Source organism: Melozone crissalis, unplaced genomic scaffold (assembly GCF_028551555.1).
Source record: "Melozone crissalis strain CALT ecotype California unplaced genomic scaffold, PUWL_Pcris_2 ptg000549l_1, whole genome shotgun sequence".
NCBI classification, from domain to species: domain Eukaryota; kingdom Metazoa; phylum Chordata; class Aves; order Passeriformes; family Passerellidae; genus Melozone; species Melozone crissalis.
The window spans coordinates 125,001-140,743 of NW_026536245.1; the positions used below are offsets into that span (position 1 = coordinate 125,001).

Here is a 15,743-nt window from a genome sequence, read left to right on the forward strand (position 1 = left end):
TGGTCTCACCTCCATGGTCTCACCTGGTAGCTGAGCTCCTTGACCCACCCCCGTGGTCTCACCTGGTACCTGAGTCTCACCTTCATGGTCTCACCTGGTAGCTGAGCTCCTTGACCCACCCCCATGGTCTCACCCCCATGGTCTCACCTGGTATCTCCATGGTCTCACCTGGTAGCTGAGCTCCTTGGCCCACCCCCATGGTCTCACCTGGTATCTCCATGGTCTCACCTGGTACCTGAGATCCTTGACCCACCCCCATGGTCTCACCCCCATGGTCTCACCTGATACCTGAGCTCCTTGACCCACCCCCATGGTCTCACCCCCATGGTCTCACCTGGTAGCTGAGTCTCACCTTCATGGTCTCACCTGGTAGCTGAGCTCCTTGACCCATTCCCATGGTCTCACCCCCATGGTCTCACCTGGTATCTCCATGGTCTCACCTGGTAGCTGAGCTCCTTGACCCACCCCCATGGTCTCACCTGGTATCTCCATGGTCTCACCTGGTAGCTGAGCTCCTTGACGCGCCGCTCGGACTTGCGCAGCCCCTTGACGCTCTCGGCGTTGCGCTTCTGCTCGGCCTCCAGCTCGTTCTCCAGCTCCCTCACGCGCCCCTCCAGCTTCTGCAGCTGCTTCTTGCCGCCCTTGAGGGCCATCTGCTCGGCCTCGTCCAGCCGCAGCTGCAGGTCCTTGATGGTCTGCTCCATGTTCTTCTTCATGCGCTCCAGGTGCGCGCTCGTGTCCTGCTCCTTCTTCAGCTCCTCCGCCATCATGGCCGCCTGCCCGCGGGGGGACAAGCAGGGGGTCCACGGCATGTTCTATGTGGTGGCCCCGGTGGTGGCCCCGGCGGTGGCCCCAGTGATGGTCCCGGTGGTGGCCCCATTAATGACCTCGGTGATGACCCTGTTGATGACCCCACTGATGACCCTGGTGATGGCCCCAGTGATGGCCCTGGTGATGGCCCCAAAGATGGCCCTGGTGGTGTCCCCAGTGATGGCCCCAGTGATGACCCTGGTGGTGGCCCTGGTGGTGGCCCTGGTGATGACACCAGTCACGGCCCCAGTAATGGCCCCGGTTGTGACCCTGGTGATGGCCACGGTGGTGGCCCCAGTGATGGCCTCAGTGGTGCCCGTGGTGGTGGCACCATTGATGGCCCCATTGATGGCCCCGGTGGTGGCCTCAGTGATGGCCCTGGTGGTGGCCCCAGTGATGGTCCTGGTGGTGACCCTGGTGTGGCCCCAGTGACGGTCCCAGCGGTGGCCCTGGTCATGGCCCCAGTGATGACCCCAGTGGTGGCCCTGGTAGAGGTCCCAGTGATGGAGCCAGTGATGGAGCCAGTGATGAACCTGGTGATGACCATAGTGTTGGCCCCGGTGGTGGCCCCAGTGATGACCCTGTTGGTGTCCCCAGTGATGGCCCTGGTGGTGGCCTCAGTGGTGGCTCCGGTGGTGGCCTCACTGTTGACCCTGGTCATGGCCCCAGTGATGGCCCCGGTGGCCCTGGTGGTGACCTCGGTGGTGACCATGGTGATGGCCTCACTAATGACCCTGGTCATGGCCCCGGTGGTGACCCCAGTGGTGGCCTTGGTGATGGCCCTGGTGATGGCCCTGGTGATAGCCCCGGTGGTGGCCCCTGTGATGACCCTGTTGGTGTCCCCAGTGATGGCCCCAGTGGTGGCCCCAGTGGTGGTCCCAATGATGGCCCTGGTGGTGGCCTCACTGATGACCCCGGTGATGGCCCCGGTGATGGCCCCACTGATGGCCTTGGTGGCAGTGGTGGCCCCAGTGGTGGCCCCAGTGGTGACCCTGGCAATGGCCCCTGTGGTGACCCCAGTGATGGTCCCACAGCGACGCTCACATCGGTGATGGCCTTCTTGGCCTTCTCCTCGGCGTTCCGGCACTCCTGGACGGCCTCCTCCACCTCTGTCTGCAGCTGGGAGATGTCCCCCTCCATCTTCTTCTTCTGGTTGATGAGACTGGTGTTCTGGGGAGGACAAGAGGAACCTCAGGAGGTGGCCCAGGGGCTGCTGTCCCACCCCTCAGTCCCCACAGGTCTTGGAGACCCCCCTGTATCTCCACAGGGTGAAAGATCTTCTGGAGATCTTGGTGACACCGCAGAGAAATGGACACCACCGTTCTGCAGACCAACCAAACGTTCCTTGGATCTTCCATGGATCAACCCAACCTCCTCCAGACCAACCCAACCCTCCTGAGACCTTCAGGAGAAGATGGCACTGTTGGGTCTGGGTCACCTGGAGCCATCTTAGGGGTCTTCAGCTCAGTGACAGTTGGTCTTTCTCCACCTTCTATGGACCAACCCAACCCTCCTTGGACCTTCTTTAGACCAACCCAACCTCCTCCAGACCAACCCAACCTTTCTCAGACCTTCAGGAGAAGGTGGCACTGTTGGGTCCAGGTCAACTGGAGCCATCTTGGGGGTGTCTAGCTCAGCAAGAGTTGATCTCTCTCCACCAGATCTTCTTCAGAACAACCCAACCCAACCCTCCTTGGACCTTCTTTAGACCAACCCAACCTCTTCCAGACCAACCCAAACCTTCCAGACCTTCAGGAGAACATGGCACTGTCCAGGTAAGCTGGAGCCACCTTGGGGGTCTCCAGCTCAGCAAGGGTTGGTCTTTCTCAACCAGATCTTCTCCAGACCAACCTAACCCTCCTGAGACCTTCAGGAGAAGGTGGCACTGTTTGGTCCAGGTCACCTGGAGACACCTTGGGGGTCTCCAGCTCAGCAAGAGTTGGTGTTTTTCCACCAGACCTTCCATGGACCAACTCAACCCTCCTTGGACCTTCTTTAGACCCACCCAACCTCCTCCAGACCAACCCTTGAGGAGAAGGAGGAGATGTTGGGTCTGCACCACCCTGAGCCACCTCGATCTCCCCAGCCAAGCCACCGGAGCTGTTTCTCCTGGGCTGGAGCACCCCTGGATGGAGGTGGCCCCTCTCCTGGTGGGCGGTGAGGTCTCACCTGCGAGTGGAGGAGCTGGACCCTCTCGCTGGCCTCGATCAGCTCCTGCTCGGCCAATTTCCGGGCCCTCTCGGTCTGCTCCACCACGGCCCGGAGCTCCTCCAGCTCGGACTGCAGCAGGGCGTTCCTGCGCTCCACCATGGCCACGTTCTCCTTCAGGTCCTCCCCGACCCTCGCCGCGTCATCCAGCTGCAGCTGCGTGTCCTGGGGGTGGTGGGAAGGCCTGGTGGGTCCACCTGGACGTGGCGTGGTGAGTCCATCCAGCCATGGGGTGGTGAGTCCATCCAGCCATGGGGTGGTGGGTCCATCCAGCCATGGGGTGGTGGGTTCATCCAGCCATGGGGTGGTGGGTCCACCCGGACATGGGGTGGTGGGTCCATCCAGCCATGGGGTGGTGGGTCCACCCGGACATGGGGTGGTGGGTTCATCCAGCCATGGGGTGGTGGGAAGGGGTGGTGGGTCCACCCGGACATGGCGTGGTGGGTCCACCTGGTCATGGGGTGGTGGGAAGGGCTGATGGGTCCATCTGGCCATGGGGTGGTGGGTCCACCTGGCCATGGGGTGGGAAGGGGTGGTAGATCCACCTGGACATGGGGTGGTGGGAAGGGGTGGTGGGTCCACCTGGACATGGGGTGGTGGGTCCACCTGGACATGGGGTGGTGAGAAGGGGTGGTGGGTCCACCTAGACGTGGGGTGGTAGGTCCTCTCAGCCATGGGGTGGTGGTGGGTCCACCTGGCCATGGGGTGGGAAGGGGTGGTGGGTTCACCCATCCATGGTGTGGTGGGAAGGGGTGGTGGGTCCACCTGACCATGGGGTGGTGAGAAGGGGTGGTGGGTCCACCTGACCATGGGGTGGTGGGAAGGGGTGGTGGGTCCACCCAGACATGGGGTGGTGGGTCCACCTGACCATGGGGTGGTGGGAAGGGGTGGTGGGTCCACCTGACCATGGGGTGGTGGGAAGGGGTGGTGGGTCCACCCAGACATGGGGTGGTGGGTCCACCTGACCATGGGGTGGTGGGAAGGGGTGGTGGGTCCACCCAGACATGGGGTGGTGGGTCCACCTGACCATGGGGTGGTGGGAAGGGGTGGTGGGTCCACCCGGCCATGGGGTGGTGGGTCCATCAAACCACCCTTGTTAGGCAGTGGGGCCTCCAACACCCCAAGGTCTCCATGGACAGGGATCTTCAGGTACCTCCTGCACCTCCATGTCTTCATGGGACCTTCAGGTACCTCCTGCACCTTCATGTCCCCATGGGACCTTCAGGACCTCAATGTCCCCACAGAAAGGAACTTTTGGCTACCTCCTACTCCTCCATGTCCCTGTGGAACCTCCAGGTACCTCCTGCACCTCCATGTCCCAGTGGGATCTCCAGGTATCTCCTGCTCCTCCATGTCCCAGTGGGATCTCCAGGTATCTCCTGCTCCTCCATGTCCCAGTGGGATCTCCAGGTATCTCCTGCTCCTCCATGTCCCTGAGGGACCTTCAGGTACCTCCTACACCTCCATCTCCCTGTGGGACCTTCAGGCACCTCCAACCCCTCCACACCACATGGACAGGTACCTTCATGTATCTCCAACCCCTCCACACCACATGGACAGGTACCTTCAGGTATCTCCAACCCCTCCAAACCACATGGACAGGAACCTTCAGGTACCTCCTGCACCTCCACGCCACATGGACAGGGACCTTCAGGCACCTCCTGCACCTCCACACCACATGGACAGGTACCTTCAGGTACCTCCTGCACCTTCCCACCACATGGACAGGAACCTTCAGGCACCTCATAGACCTCCATGTCCCCATGGAACCTTCAGGCACCTCCAACCCCTCCACACCACATGGACAGGTACCTTCATGTATCTCCAACCCCTCCACACCACATGGACAGGTACCTTCAGGTATCTCCAACCCCTCCACACCACATGGACAGGAACATTCAGGCACCTCCAACCCCTCCACACTACATGGACAGGTACCTTCAGGCACCTCATAGACCTCCATGTCCCCATGGAACCTTCAGGCACCTCCAACCCCTCCACACCACATGGACAGGGACCTTCAGGTATCTCCAACCCCTCCACACCACATGGACAGGTACCTTCAGGCAGCCCTGCAGAGCCTTGACCTGCTTCTGCGCCTCGTTGGCGCCGCGGTTGGCGTGGCTGAGCTGGATCTCCATCTCGTTGAGGTCGCCCTCCATCTTCTTCTTCAGCCTGAGGGCCTCGTTGCGGCTGCGGGTCTCGGCGTCCAGCGAGGTCTGCAGCGACTCCACCACGCGCAGGTGGTTGCGCTTCGCCTGCTCCATCTCCTCCTCCTTCTCGCCCAGCTTCCGCTCGTACTCCGCCTTCACCTGGTTGAACTCCAGCTGCGCCCTCAGGATCTTCCCCTCCTCGTGCTCCAGGGAGGCCTGGGGAGGACACACAGAGGACCTTGAGGACCACGGAGCGCGGGCGTCCCGCCAGGAGAAAGTAGCGACGGGGCGGGACGGGGCTCGACCCACCTCAGCCTCTTCCAGAGCGGCTTGGAGCTCCAGCTTCTCGGCGTCCAGCTGCTTGCGGACCTTCTCCAGCTCGTGGATGGATTTGTTGCCGGCGCCGAGCTGCTCCGTGAGGTCCGAGATCTCCTCTGCCCGGGCGAGACCCCGTCAGACCCCGCGGGAACGTGCGGGGAGCGCCCGGGTGGGCGGAGGGACCCGCGGCGTCACCTTGGAGGTTCTTGTTCTCCCTCTTGAAGGTCTCCAGGTGCTCCAGGGACTCCTCGTAGATGTTCCTCAGCTTGAAGAGGTCGGTGCTGAGGGCCCTGGCCTCCTTCTGGGACGCCTCCAGCTCCGTCTGAGACTCCTCGAACTTCTGCTTCCACTCGGCCAACACCTGGGGACGGCCAGGCGTCACCCCGCGGCCACCTGGCGCCACCCGGCCGCCCCGCCCTGCCCCACCCGCCCCACCTTGTCGAAGTTCCTCTGCTTCTTGTCCAGGGCGGCGGCGGCCGCGTTCGACCGCTCCACGTCGGCCATCAGGTCCTCGATCTCGTTCTGCAGCCGGTGCTTGGTCTTCTCCAGAGAGGAGCATTTGGCGTTGACGGCCTCCACGGCCTCCTCGGCCTCCTGCAGCCGCTGCGCCAGCTTCTTCCTGCCCCGGGGACCACCTGGGTCACCCGAGGGCCAGGTGGGGCCGCTCGAAGCTTCTCCCACCCGGCCACCGGCCGAGGTTCTTCTCTGCATGTCCTCTACCATCTCCAGGTCACTCTACCTCCACCAGGACCTTCTTCAGGACATTCTCCAGCAGGTGGTCTCCACCTCCTGACCCCACAGGAGCTCCACCCATGGGGTGATGACTCCTCCAAACCGTCTCCAGAACATTCTCCCAAGGGTTTTCTCCACCCCTGACCCCACAGAAGCTCCACCTACGGGGCAATGGCTCCTCCAAACCTTCTCCAGAACATTCTTCTAAGGGTGATCTCCAACCCTGACCCCACAGAAGCTACATTCATGGGAAGGTGATTCAACCTCTAAAACCTTCTCCAGAACTTTTTCCATGGTTTCCACCTCCCCAACCCCACGGAATCTCCATCTGTGAGACAAGACTCACTTCTCCTCCTCCAGAACCTTCTCCAGTGGATGGTCTCCACTCCTGACCCCACAGAAGCTCCACCCATGGGGCAATGACTCACTTAGATTTCTCCAAAACCTTTCTCCAGAAATTCTCCCAAGGGTGATCTCCACCTTCTGACCCCGCAGAAGCTCCACCCATGAGGACATGGCTCCTCCAAAACTTTCTCCAGAACATTCTCCCAAGGGTGATCTCCACCCCTGACCCCACAGGAGTTCCATCCATGGGGCCATGACGCCTCCAAAACCTTCTCCAGAACATTCTCCCAAGGCTGATCTCCACCCCTGACCCCACAGAAGCTCCACCCACGATGACTCACTTGGCCTCCTCCAGCTCCTCGGTGCGTTGGATGGCGTCCGTCTCATACTTGGTCCTCCACTGGGCCACCTCGGAGTTGGCCTTGGAGAGCGCGCGCTGGAGCTCGGCCTTGGCCTCGGTCTCCTCCTCGTACTGCTCCCGCAGCAGGTCCCCGTCGTGCCGGGCCGACTGCAGCGCGTGCGCCAGCGCGTTCTTGGCCTGGCGAGGAGAAGGTGGCACCATCGGGTCCAGGTCACCTGGAGTCCTCTGGCTCAGCAAAAGCTGGTCTTCATCACCACAACCCAACCAGACCTTCTGCAGACCAAGCCAAGCTTCTCCAGACCAACCCAACCTTATCTGGACCTTCCACATCGACCCAACCCCTCTCCAGACCAACCCAATCATCCTTGGACCTTCAATAGACCAACCCAAGCTCTCCCAGATCAACCCAGCCTTCCCTACACCTTCAGGAGAAGGTGGGACACTTGGATCCAGGTCAGCATGAACTCCTTGGGGTCTCCAACTCGTCAAGAACTGGTCTTCATCACCTCAACCCAACCAGACCTTCTGCAGACCAAGCCAACCTTCTCCAGACCAACCCAATCATCCTTGGACCTTCCATAGCCCAACCCAAGCTCTTCCAGATCAACCCAGCCTTTCTTACACCTTCAGAAGAAGGTGGGACTGTTGGATCCAGGTCAGCTTGAGCTTCTTGGGGTCTCCAGCTCAGCAGGAGCTGGTCTTCATCACCCCAACCCAACCAGACCTTCCATAGACCAAACCAACCTTCTCCAGACCAACCCAACCCTATTTGGATCTTCCATAGAACAACCCAAGCTCTTCCAGATCAACCCAACCTTCCCTACACCTTCAGGAGAAGGTGGCACCATTTGATCCAGGTTATCTTGAACTTCTGAGTGTCTCCAGCTCAGCAAGAGCTGGTCTTCATCACCCCAACACAACCAGACCTTCTGCAGACCAAGCCAACCTTATTTGGACCTTCCATAGACCAACCCAACCCTCCCTGGACCTTCTACAGCAGAACCCCCTGTAGACAGACCCCACCTTAGATGGAACCACTGCAGATGGACCCACCTAACCCCACCAGACTGAACCAGCAACCGCAAGGGTGAAGGACACCTGTGACCCACCTGGACCCCCCCCAGGTCTTCTCACCCCCCCCCAGACCCCACCTTCATCTCCTCCTCCAGCTGCCTCCGCAGGTCCTCCAGCTGCTGGGTGTAGGACACCTTGCCGCGGGTCAGCTGGGACACCAGCGCCTCCTTCTCCTCCAGCTGCCGCGACAGCTCACCTGGAAGGGTGGGAGGGGCTTCAGGTGTGGGGTGGGGGTCAGGTGGGGTGGGGGATGGAGGTGCAGGTGTGGGACAGGGGTGGGACCACCCAGGGTCAGCTCCCACCGTTCTCCGTCTGCAGCTTGGCCCGTTGGGTGTTGGCGTCGTTGAGGACGTGTTGGGTCTCCTCCAGCTTCGCCAAGTGCTCGGCAGCCTGGTCCTCCATGGATCGCGACATCTTCTCCATGGCCACCTGCAGGGAGGGGCCACAGGAGGGGTGGGGATGGAGGCTATGGTGGGGTGGACATGCCCCATGGCTGGAGGTGTCCAAGTCAGGCTGGACAGGGCTTGGAGCCACCTGGTCTGGTGGAACCCTGGGTGGGATCCACCCAACCCTGCACTCAACCCAACCCAACCACATGGAGAGTCTTCATTTCAACCCAACTCAGGTCAACTCAGCCACGTGGAGACTCTCCAGCTCAAAGATCTGACGGTCCTTCAAAGCAACTCAATCCAACGAGGTGGACGCTCAACCCAACTCAAGCAGTTGGAGACTCTTCAGCCCAACCAGCAGAAGGTTCTTCAACACAACTCAACCCAACAAGGTCGATGCTCAACCTAACTCAACCAGTTGAAGGTTCTTCAACACAACACAATCCAACCCAACAAGGTGGACACTCAACCCAACTCAACCAGCTGGAGACTCTCCAGCCCAACCAGCTGAAGGTTCTTCAAAGCAACTCAACCCAATGAGGTGGACACTCCACCCAACTCAACCAGTTGGAGACTCTCCAGCTCAACCAGTTGGAAGTTCTTCAACACAATTCAACCCAACAAGATGGATGCTCAACTCAACCAGTTGGAGACTCTTCAGCTCAACCTGTTGGAAGTTCTTCAAAGCAACTCAACCCAACATGGTGGGCACTCAACCCAACTCAACCAGTTGAAGGCTCTTCAACACAACCCAACCCAACCCAACAAGGTGGACACTCAACCCAACTCAACCAGTTGGAGACTCTCCAGCTCAAAAAGATGAAGGTTCTTCAAAGAAACTCAACCCAACTCAACCAATTGGAGACTCTTCAGCCCAACCAGCTGAAGGTTCTTCAATGCAACTCAACCCAACAAGGTGGACACTCAACCCAACTCAACCAGTTGAAGATTCTCCAGCCCAACTTAACCCAACCCAGCCTGGTCTAGTGGAAGGTGTCGCTCCCCAAGGGTTGATGGACTGGATGATCCCATTGGTCCTGTCCCACACGAACCATCCCACGATTCCCTGCTGTCCATCTCAACCTCCTCCTACCTTAGACTTGATCAGCTGCTCCACGTTGGCGCTGAGGTCATCCAGCTCCAGCTTGAGCTCGCTCTTCTCCTTCTCCAGCTTCTGCTTGACGCGCTGGAGGTTGTCCAGCTGCTCGCCCAGCTCGGCCACGCTGTCGGCGTGCTTCTTCCTCAGCGCGGCCGCCGTGGCCTCGTGCTGCAGCGTGGCCTCCTCCAGGTCCCGCCGCAGCTTCTGGAACTCGGCCTCTCGCTTCTTGTTGAGCTCCAGCTGCGCCGAGGTGGCGCCGCCGGCCTCCTCCAGCCGCTCGCTGAGCTCCTCCAGCTCCCGCGACAGCTCCGAGCGCTGCTTCTCCACCTTGGCCCGGCCCGTCCGCTCGGCCTCCAGCTCCTCCTCCAGCTCCTCGATCCGCGCCTGCGCGCCAAGAGGGTGCTCAGCCCAACGAGGTGGACACTCAACCCAACTCAACCGGTTGGAGATTCTCCAACCAGCTGAAGGTTCTTCAAAGCAAATCAACCCAACAAGGTGGACACTCAACCCAACTAGCTGAAAGTTCTTCAAAGCAAATCAACCCAACAAGGTGGACGCTCAACCCAACTCAACCAGCTGGAGACTCTCCAGCCCAACCAGCTGAAGGTTCTTCAACAAAACCCAACTCAACCCAACAAGGTGGACACTCAACACAACTCAACCAGCTGGAGAATCTCCAGCCCAATCAGCTGAAAGTTCTTCAAAGCAACTCAACCCAACTCAACCACCTGAAAGTTCTTCAAAGCAACTCAACCCAGCAAGGTGGACACTCAACTCAACTCAGCCAGCTGGAGAATCTCCAGCCCAGTCAGCTGAAGGTTCTTCAAAGCAACTTGGGTGAACCCCCAGCCCCTCCACTCAACCCAACTCAAGCAGCTTTGGGACGCTTGAATCCAACTCAACTCAACCCAACCCAAGCAGCTGGACACCATTCAGGTCAACCCAACCAGTTGGAGACTCAACCTCGCCCAACCAGTTGGAGACTCTTCAACCCCACCAAAACTGACCCAGTTAAGTGGAGCCTCTTCCACTCAGCCCAACCACCTTGAGACTCTCCAACTCAACCATCAGGTTGCTCTTCAACCCAACCAAACCAGCTGGGGATGCTCCAGTCCAGCCCAACCAGACACAGATCGGTCTTCCCACCTTACCTGTAGCTCCTTCAGCTTCTTCTGGAGCTGCAGAGCCAGTGCCTGCTCGTCCTCGATCCTGCTGTTCTGCTGGTGGATCTCAAACTCCTTCCTGTGGAAGAAGTGGTGGCCAGTGAGGTCTCACTCGTGACCCCCAACTGGACCTCACATGGCAGGGAGATCCATCCAGCCTCACTTCTTGAGCTTCTCCTCCAGCTGCTGCTTGTCATTCTCCAGATCCATGATGTTCTCCTGGGTCAGCTTCAGGTCACCTTCCAGCTTCCTCTTGGCCCGTTCCAGGTCCATCCGGATCTTCTTCTCCTGCTCCAGGGAGCCTTCGAGCTGTGCAGGAACACAGAAACGGGGAGGAACCTCAAGTTCTGCTCATCTTTGCCCCACAAGTTCCTCAGCAGGGCCTGGGGTGGGACCAGCCACACTCACGTCGTCCACTTGCTGCTCCAGCTTGACTTTGCCCTTAGTCAAGGTGTTGACCTTGTCTTCCTCGGCCTGCAGGTCGTCCAGCGTCTGCTGGTGGGACTCCTGCAGAGCCTTCTTCTCCTTGGCAAGTTTGGCAATGGTCTCGTCCAGCCCCGCCATCTCCTCCGTCAGGTTCTTGACCTGCGGGAGAAGTGTCCGGCATCCAGCTCAGCGCCAGGGTGGGGCAGAGCTGGGGGAGGTTGATGTTCACCTCATCCAAAGACGTTGTTTCAATGGAGGAGAACTCAAAGGACTTTGGGTCTTCTCAATGAGCCCAACCCAACCAACATTGGATCTTCCCAACCTGCCTTGGGTCTCCTTAACCCAAGCTAACAGATCCCACCCAGCCTTGGGTGTCCTCAATACCTCATGTCTTCTCAACCCATCTCAGCTATCCTTGATCATCTCAATCCATTCCAAACCCAAACCAACCCAACCCAACCTAACCAGTTTTACATCTCACCAACCCAACCCAACCAGTTTTACATCTCGCCAACCCAACCCAACCCAACCAGTTTTACATCTCACCAACCCAACCCAACCCAACCAGTTTTACGTCTCACCAACCCAACCCAACCCAACCCAACCAGTTTTACATCTCACCAACCCAACCCAACCAGTTTTATGTCTCACCAACCCAACCCAACCATCCTTGATCATCTCAACCCAGCCCAACCCAACCCAACCAGTTTTATGTCTCACCAACCCAACTCAACTCAACCCAACCCAACTCAACACAACCCAACCCAACCCAACCAGTCTTATGTCGCACCAACTCAACCCAACCCAACCAGCCTGGAGTCTCCTCACCTCAACCCAACAAGGCTGAGCAGATTGAAGTCCCCTCACCTCAAGGCCAAGGCCTCTCCCCATCCTCACCTTGTTCTCAGTCGCGTGTTTCTCCTTCTCCACCTTGGCCAGGGTCAGCTCCAGGTCATCAATGTCCTTCTTGAGCTCCGAGCATTCGTCCTCCAGCTTCCTCTTCTTGGCCGTCAGCTCGGCGTTCATCTCCTCCTCGTCCTCCAGCCGCTCCGTCAGCTCCTTCACCTTGGCCTCCAGCTGGATCTTGTTCTTGATCAGCTGGTCACAGCGCTCCTCGGCGTCGTTCAGGTTGTCCTGCTCCTGTTTTGGGGGGACAGCAAGTGAAGCAGGGTTGCCCCAGGGTCTGGTGGGGGTGGTGGTCACAGCTGTGATGTGGTTTTGGGCTGATCCGACTCACAGCCTGCACTTGGAGCTGGAGGTCGTTCTTCTCCTGCAGCATGGAGACCATCTTCTCCTCCAGCTCCTTCCGCCGCGACTCCGACTTCTCCAGGGCGTCCTTCAGCCGCCCGTACTCCTCCTTCATGTTCTGCTCCAGGAGACCCCGAGAAGGTCAAAGACCCTCATCCAACACCCCTCAGACCACCCTGGTGGGGATGGTCCCACGCTGCCCTGCCCACCCCTCCCACCTGCATCTCCTTCTCCGTCTCCGCGCTCTTCAGCAAGGGCTTGATCTTGAAGTAGAGCTTCATCCACGGCCAGTTCTTCACCCCCATGAAGGCCCGGAGGTTCCACTGGATCACCAGCAGCGCGTCCCTGCGAGGAGGAGGAGGAGGAGGAGGAGGAGGAGAAGGACGCAGGTGCCACCACGTGCCCAGCCAGGTGACCAGGTGAGCAGAAGGCCCGCCCCCGTCTCACCGGCGCTCCACGATCTTCTTGAACTCGATGCGCATGAGCTGCCCCCGCGCCCGCGCCTGGATGCGGGTGATGATGCGGGACAGGCGCTCGTCGCGCATCTCCTCCAGCTGGCCCAGGAGCCCTGCCTTGAAGAACACCTGAGGGGAGGGAGGAGGTGGTGGGACCATGAGGTCCGTGTCCACCTCGGGTGGTGGGAACAGAGGGAACACAGACCACGGGATGTCCCCACAATGTGTCCAAAGGGGTTGAGGTGGGTTGAAGGATGGGGTGGAGTCTGGGTAGATGGACAGATGGACATGGTGATCACAGGACCATGAGGTCTGTGTCCACCTCGGATGGTGGGAACAGAGGGAACAGAGACCACGGGGTGTCCCCACAATGTGTCCAAAGGGGTTGTGGTGAGTAGAAGGGTGGAGTCTAATTAGATGGACAGATGGACACAGGGATCATGGGACCATGAGGTCCATGTCCACCTGGGATGGTGGCACCACAGGGAACAGAGATGACAGGAACTCCCCGCAGTGTGTCCAAACTGGTTGTGGTGGGTGGAAGGATGGGGTGGAGTCTGGGTAGATGGACAGATGGACATGGTGATCACAGGACCATGAGGTCCATGTCCACCTTGGATGGTGGGACCACAGGGAACAGAGACCACAGGATGTCTCTACAGTGTGTCCAAAGGGGTTGGAATGGGTGGAAGGAGAGACGAACAAATGTAGATGGTAATGGACAGATGGACACGGGGATCATGGGACCACAAGGTCCATGTTCACTTTGCATGGTGGGACCACAAGGAACAGAGACAACAAGATCACACAGTGTGTGCAAAGGGGTTGCAGTGGGTGGAAGGGTAGATGGACAGATGTAGATGTTGATGGACAGATGGACACAGGGATCATGGGACCATGAGGTCCATGTCCACCTTGGATGGTGGGACCACAGGGAACAGAGACCATGGAATGTCCCCATGGTGTGTCCAAAGGGGTTGTGGTGGGTTGAAGGATGGGGTGGAGTCTAATTAGATGGACAGATGGACACGGTGATCACAGGACCATGAGGTCCATGTCCATCTTGGATGTTGAGACCACTTGGAACAGAGACCATGCGATCTGACCCAGAGGGATCAAACTGGTTGTGGTGGGTGAAAGGATGGGGTAGATGGTGTCTGGGTAGATGGGCAGATGGACACGGTGATCACAGGACCACGAGGTCCATGTCCACCTTGGATGGTGGGACCACAGGAAAAAGGGACCACGAGATCTCACCCAGTAGGATCAAACTGGTTGTGGTGGGTGGAAGGATGGGGTAGGGGGCCAGAAGGAACAGATGGACATAGGGAGGAACAGATGGACACGTGAATGGTGGGACCATGGGGTCCACTACACCTGAGGGATGGTGGGACCACAGGGAAAAGAGACCGTGGGATCTTCTCATGGTGTGTCCAAAAGGGTTGTGGTGGGTGGAAGAATGGGGTGGTGTTTGGGTAGACGGACATGTCGATCGACGGATGGACATGGGGATCACGGCACCATGAGGTCCATGTTCACCTTGAATGGTGGGACCACAAGGAACGGGGACCACGAGATCTCACCCAGTGGAATCAAACTGGTTGTGGTGGGTGAAATTATGGGGTGGTGTCTAGGACAGATGGACATGTTGGTGGACAGATGGACACGGTGATCACGGCACCACGAGGTACATGTTCACCTTGGATGATGGGACCATGAGATCTCACCCAGTGGGACCAAACTAGTTGTGGTGGGTGGAAGGATGGGGTAGGGGGCCAGAAGGAACAGATGGACATAGGGAGGAACAGATGGACACATGAATGGTGGGAACATGGAGTCCACTACACCTGAGGGATGGTGGGACCACAGGGAACGGAGACCATGAGATCTCACCCAGTGGGATCAAACCACTGGTTGTGGTGGGCGGAAGGATGGGGTGGTGTCTGGTTAGATGGACAGATGGACATGTTGATGGACAAATGGACAGAGGATCATGGGACCACGAGGTCCAAGTTCACCTGGGGTGGTGGGACCAGGAGATATCACCAGTGGGATCAAACTGGATGTGGTGGGTGGAATTATGGGGTGGTGTTTACATGGATGGACAGACGGACACGGGGATCGTGGGGACCACGAGGTTCACAACACATGAAGGATGGTGGCACCACAGGGAACGGGGACCACGAGACCTCACCTTGGTGTGCCCAAACTTGTACTGGTTGTGGTCGATGTCGATGGAGCCCAGGAGCTTCTCGGCGCCCTTGCGGCTGTCGATGAACTGCCCCTCGGGGATGGCTGCGGGGTTCAGGATGCGGTACCTGGGGGCCGCAGAGGACGTGACCCCCGAGCTCGGCCCCGCTGGGGTTGTCCCCCCCACCCAAACCCTCTCTGTCCCCACCGCTGCCGGAAGTCCCCGTAGAGGATGCGGTTGGGGAAGCCCTTGCGGCAGATGCGGATTCCCTCCAGGACCCCGTTGCAGCGGAGCTGGTGCATGACCAGGGCGTTGTCCATCACACCTGGAGGGGGACACAGGTGAGGGGTCAACCACGGGCCACGCCCACGCCCCAACCTCCAATCCCCACCCTCGGCTCACCCGGCTCCTTCCGCTCGTTCGGGACGAGGCAGCGGACGAAGTGGGGGTGGGTGGTCTTGAGGTTGGCCATCAGCTTGTTGAGGTTCTCCTGGGGAGGAGAGGGGAGGGTGACCAATGGCAGAGCAGGGGAGGGGCTGGGGAGTGGTGGGACCACCCTCTGCACCAGGGGTTGTTCTCCCCCTGCCCCGCAGCAGATCCAGAGCGGGTTCCTCACCCGGTGCAGGGCTGAGACCGTCTGGAAGGAGGAACCTTTCTTCTTGGCTCCTTTCCCCTTCCCGCCGTCACCGCCTGCGGAGGAGAGCGCTGGGATGAGGTGGGAACAAGGACAACTCCGTTGGGAGCTGTCTTCTTCACCCTTCCACCACCCAC

At 59.3% G+C, this 15,743-nt stretch overlaps 1 protein-coding gene across 1 annotated transcript in view; it reads right to left on the bottom strand.

Moving 5' to 3' along the window:
- LOC128950358 (myosin-6-like) overlaps positions 1-15,743 on the bottom strand; it is a 31,924-nt gene that overhangs the window by 3,751 nt on the left and 12,430 nt on the right. Inside the window, exons 14-35 of the mRNA XM_054295243.1 lie at positions 15,589-15,662; positions 15,375-15,462; positions 15,180-15,297; positions 14,976-15,099; positions 12,774-12,910; positions 12,545-12,671; positions 12,316-12,444; positions 11,976-12,218; positions 11,061-11,237; positions 10,816-10,961; positions 10,641-10,731; positions 9,484-9,873; positions 8,304-8,430; positions 8,079-8,197; positions 6,908-7,104; positions 5,925-6,108; positions 5,685-5,850; positions 5,481-5,605; positions 5,079-5,387; positions 2,980-3,183; positions 1,855-1,980; positions 501-776 (exon numbers count right to left, since the gene is read on the bottom strand). Of these exons, the coding sequence (XP_054151218.1) occupies positions 501-776; positions 1,855-1,980; positions 2,980-3,183; positions 5,079-5,387; positions 5,481-5,605; positions 5,685-5,850; positions 5,925-6,108; positions 6,908-7,104; positions 8,079-8,197; positions 8,304-8,430; positions 9,484-9,873; positions 10,641-10,731; positions 10,816-10,961; positions 11,061-11,237; positions 11,976-12,218; positions 12,316-12,444; positions 12,545-12,671; positions 12,774-12,910; positions 14,976-15,099; positions 15,180-15,297; positions 15,375-15,462; positions 15,589-15,662 (3,677 nt within the window). The remainder of the gene's footprint in view (positions 1-500; positions 777-1,854; positions 1,981-2,979; positions 3,184-5,078; positions 5,388-5,480; positions 5,606-5,684; positions 5,851-5,924; positions 6,109-6,907; positions 7,105-8,078; positions 8,198-8,303; positions 8,431-9,483; positions 9,874-10,640; positions 10,732-10,815; positions 10,962-11,060; positions 11,238-11,975; positions 12,219-12,315; positions 12,445-12,544; positions 12,672-12,773; positions 12,911-14,975; positions 15,100-15,179; positions 15,298-15,374; positions 15,463-15,588; positions 15,663-15,743) is intronic.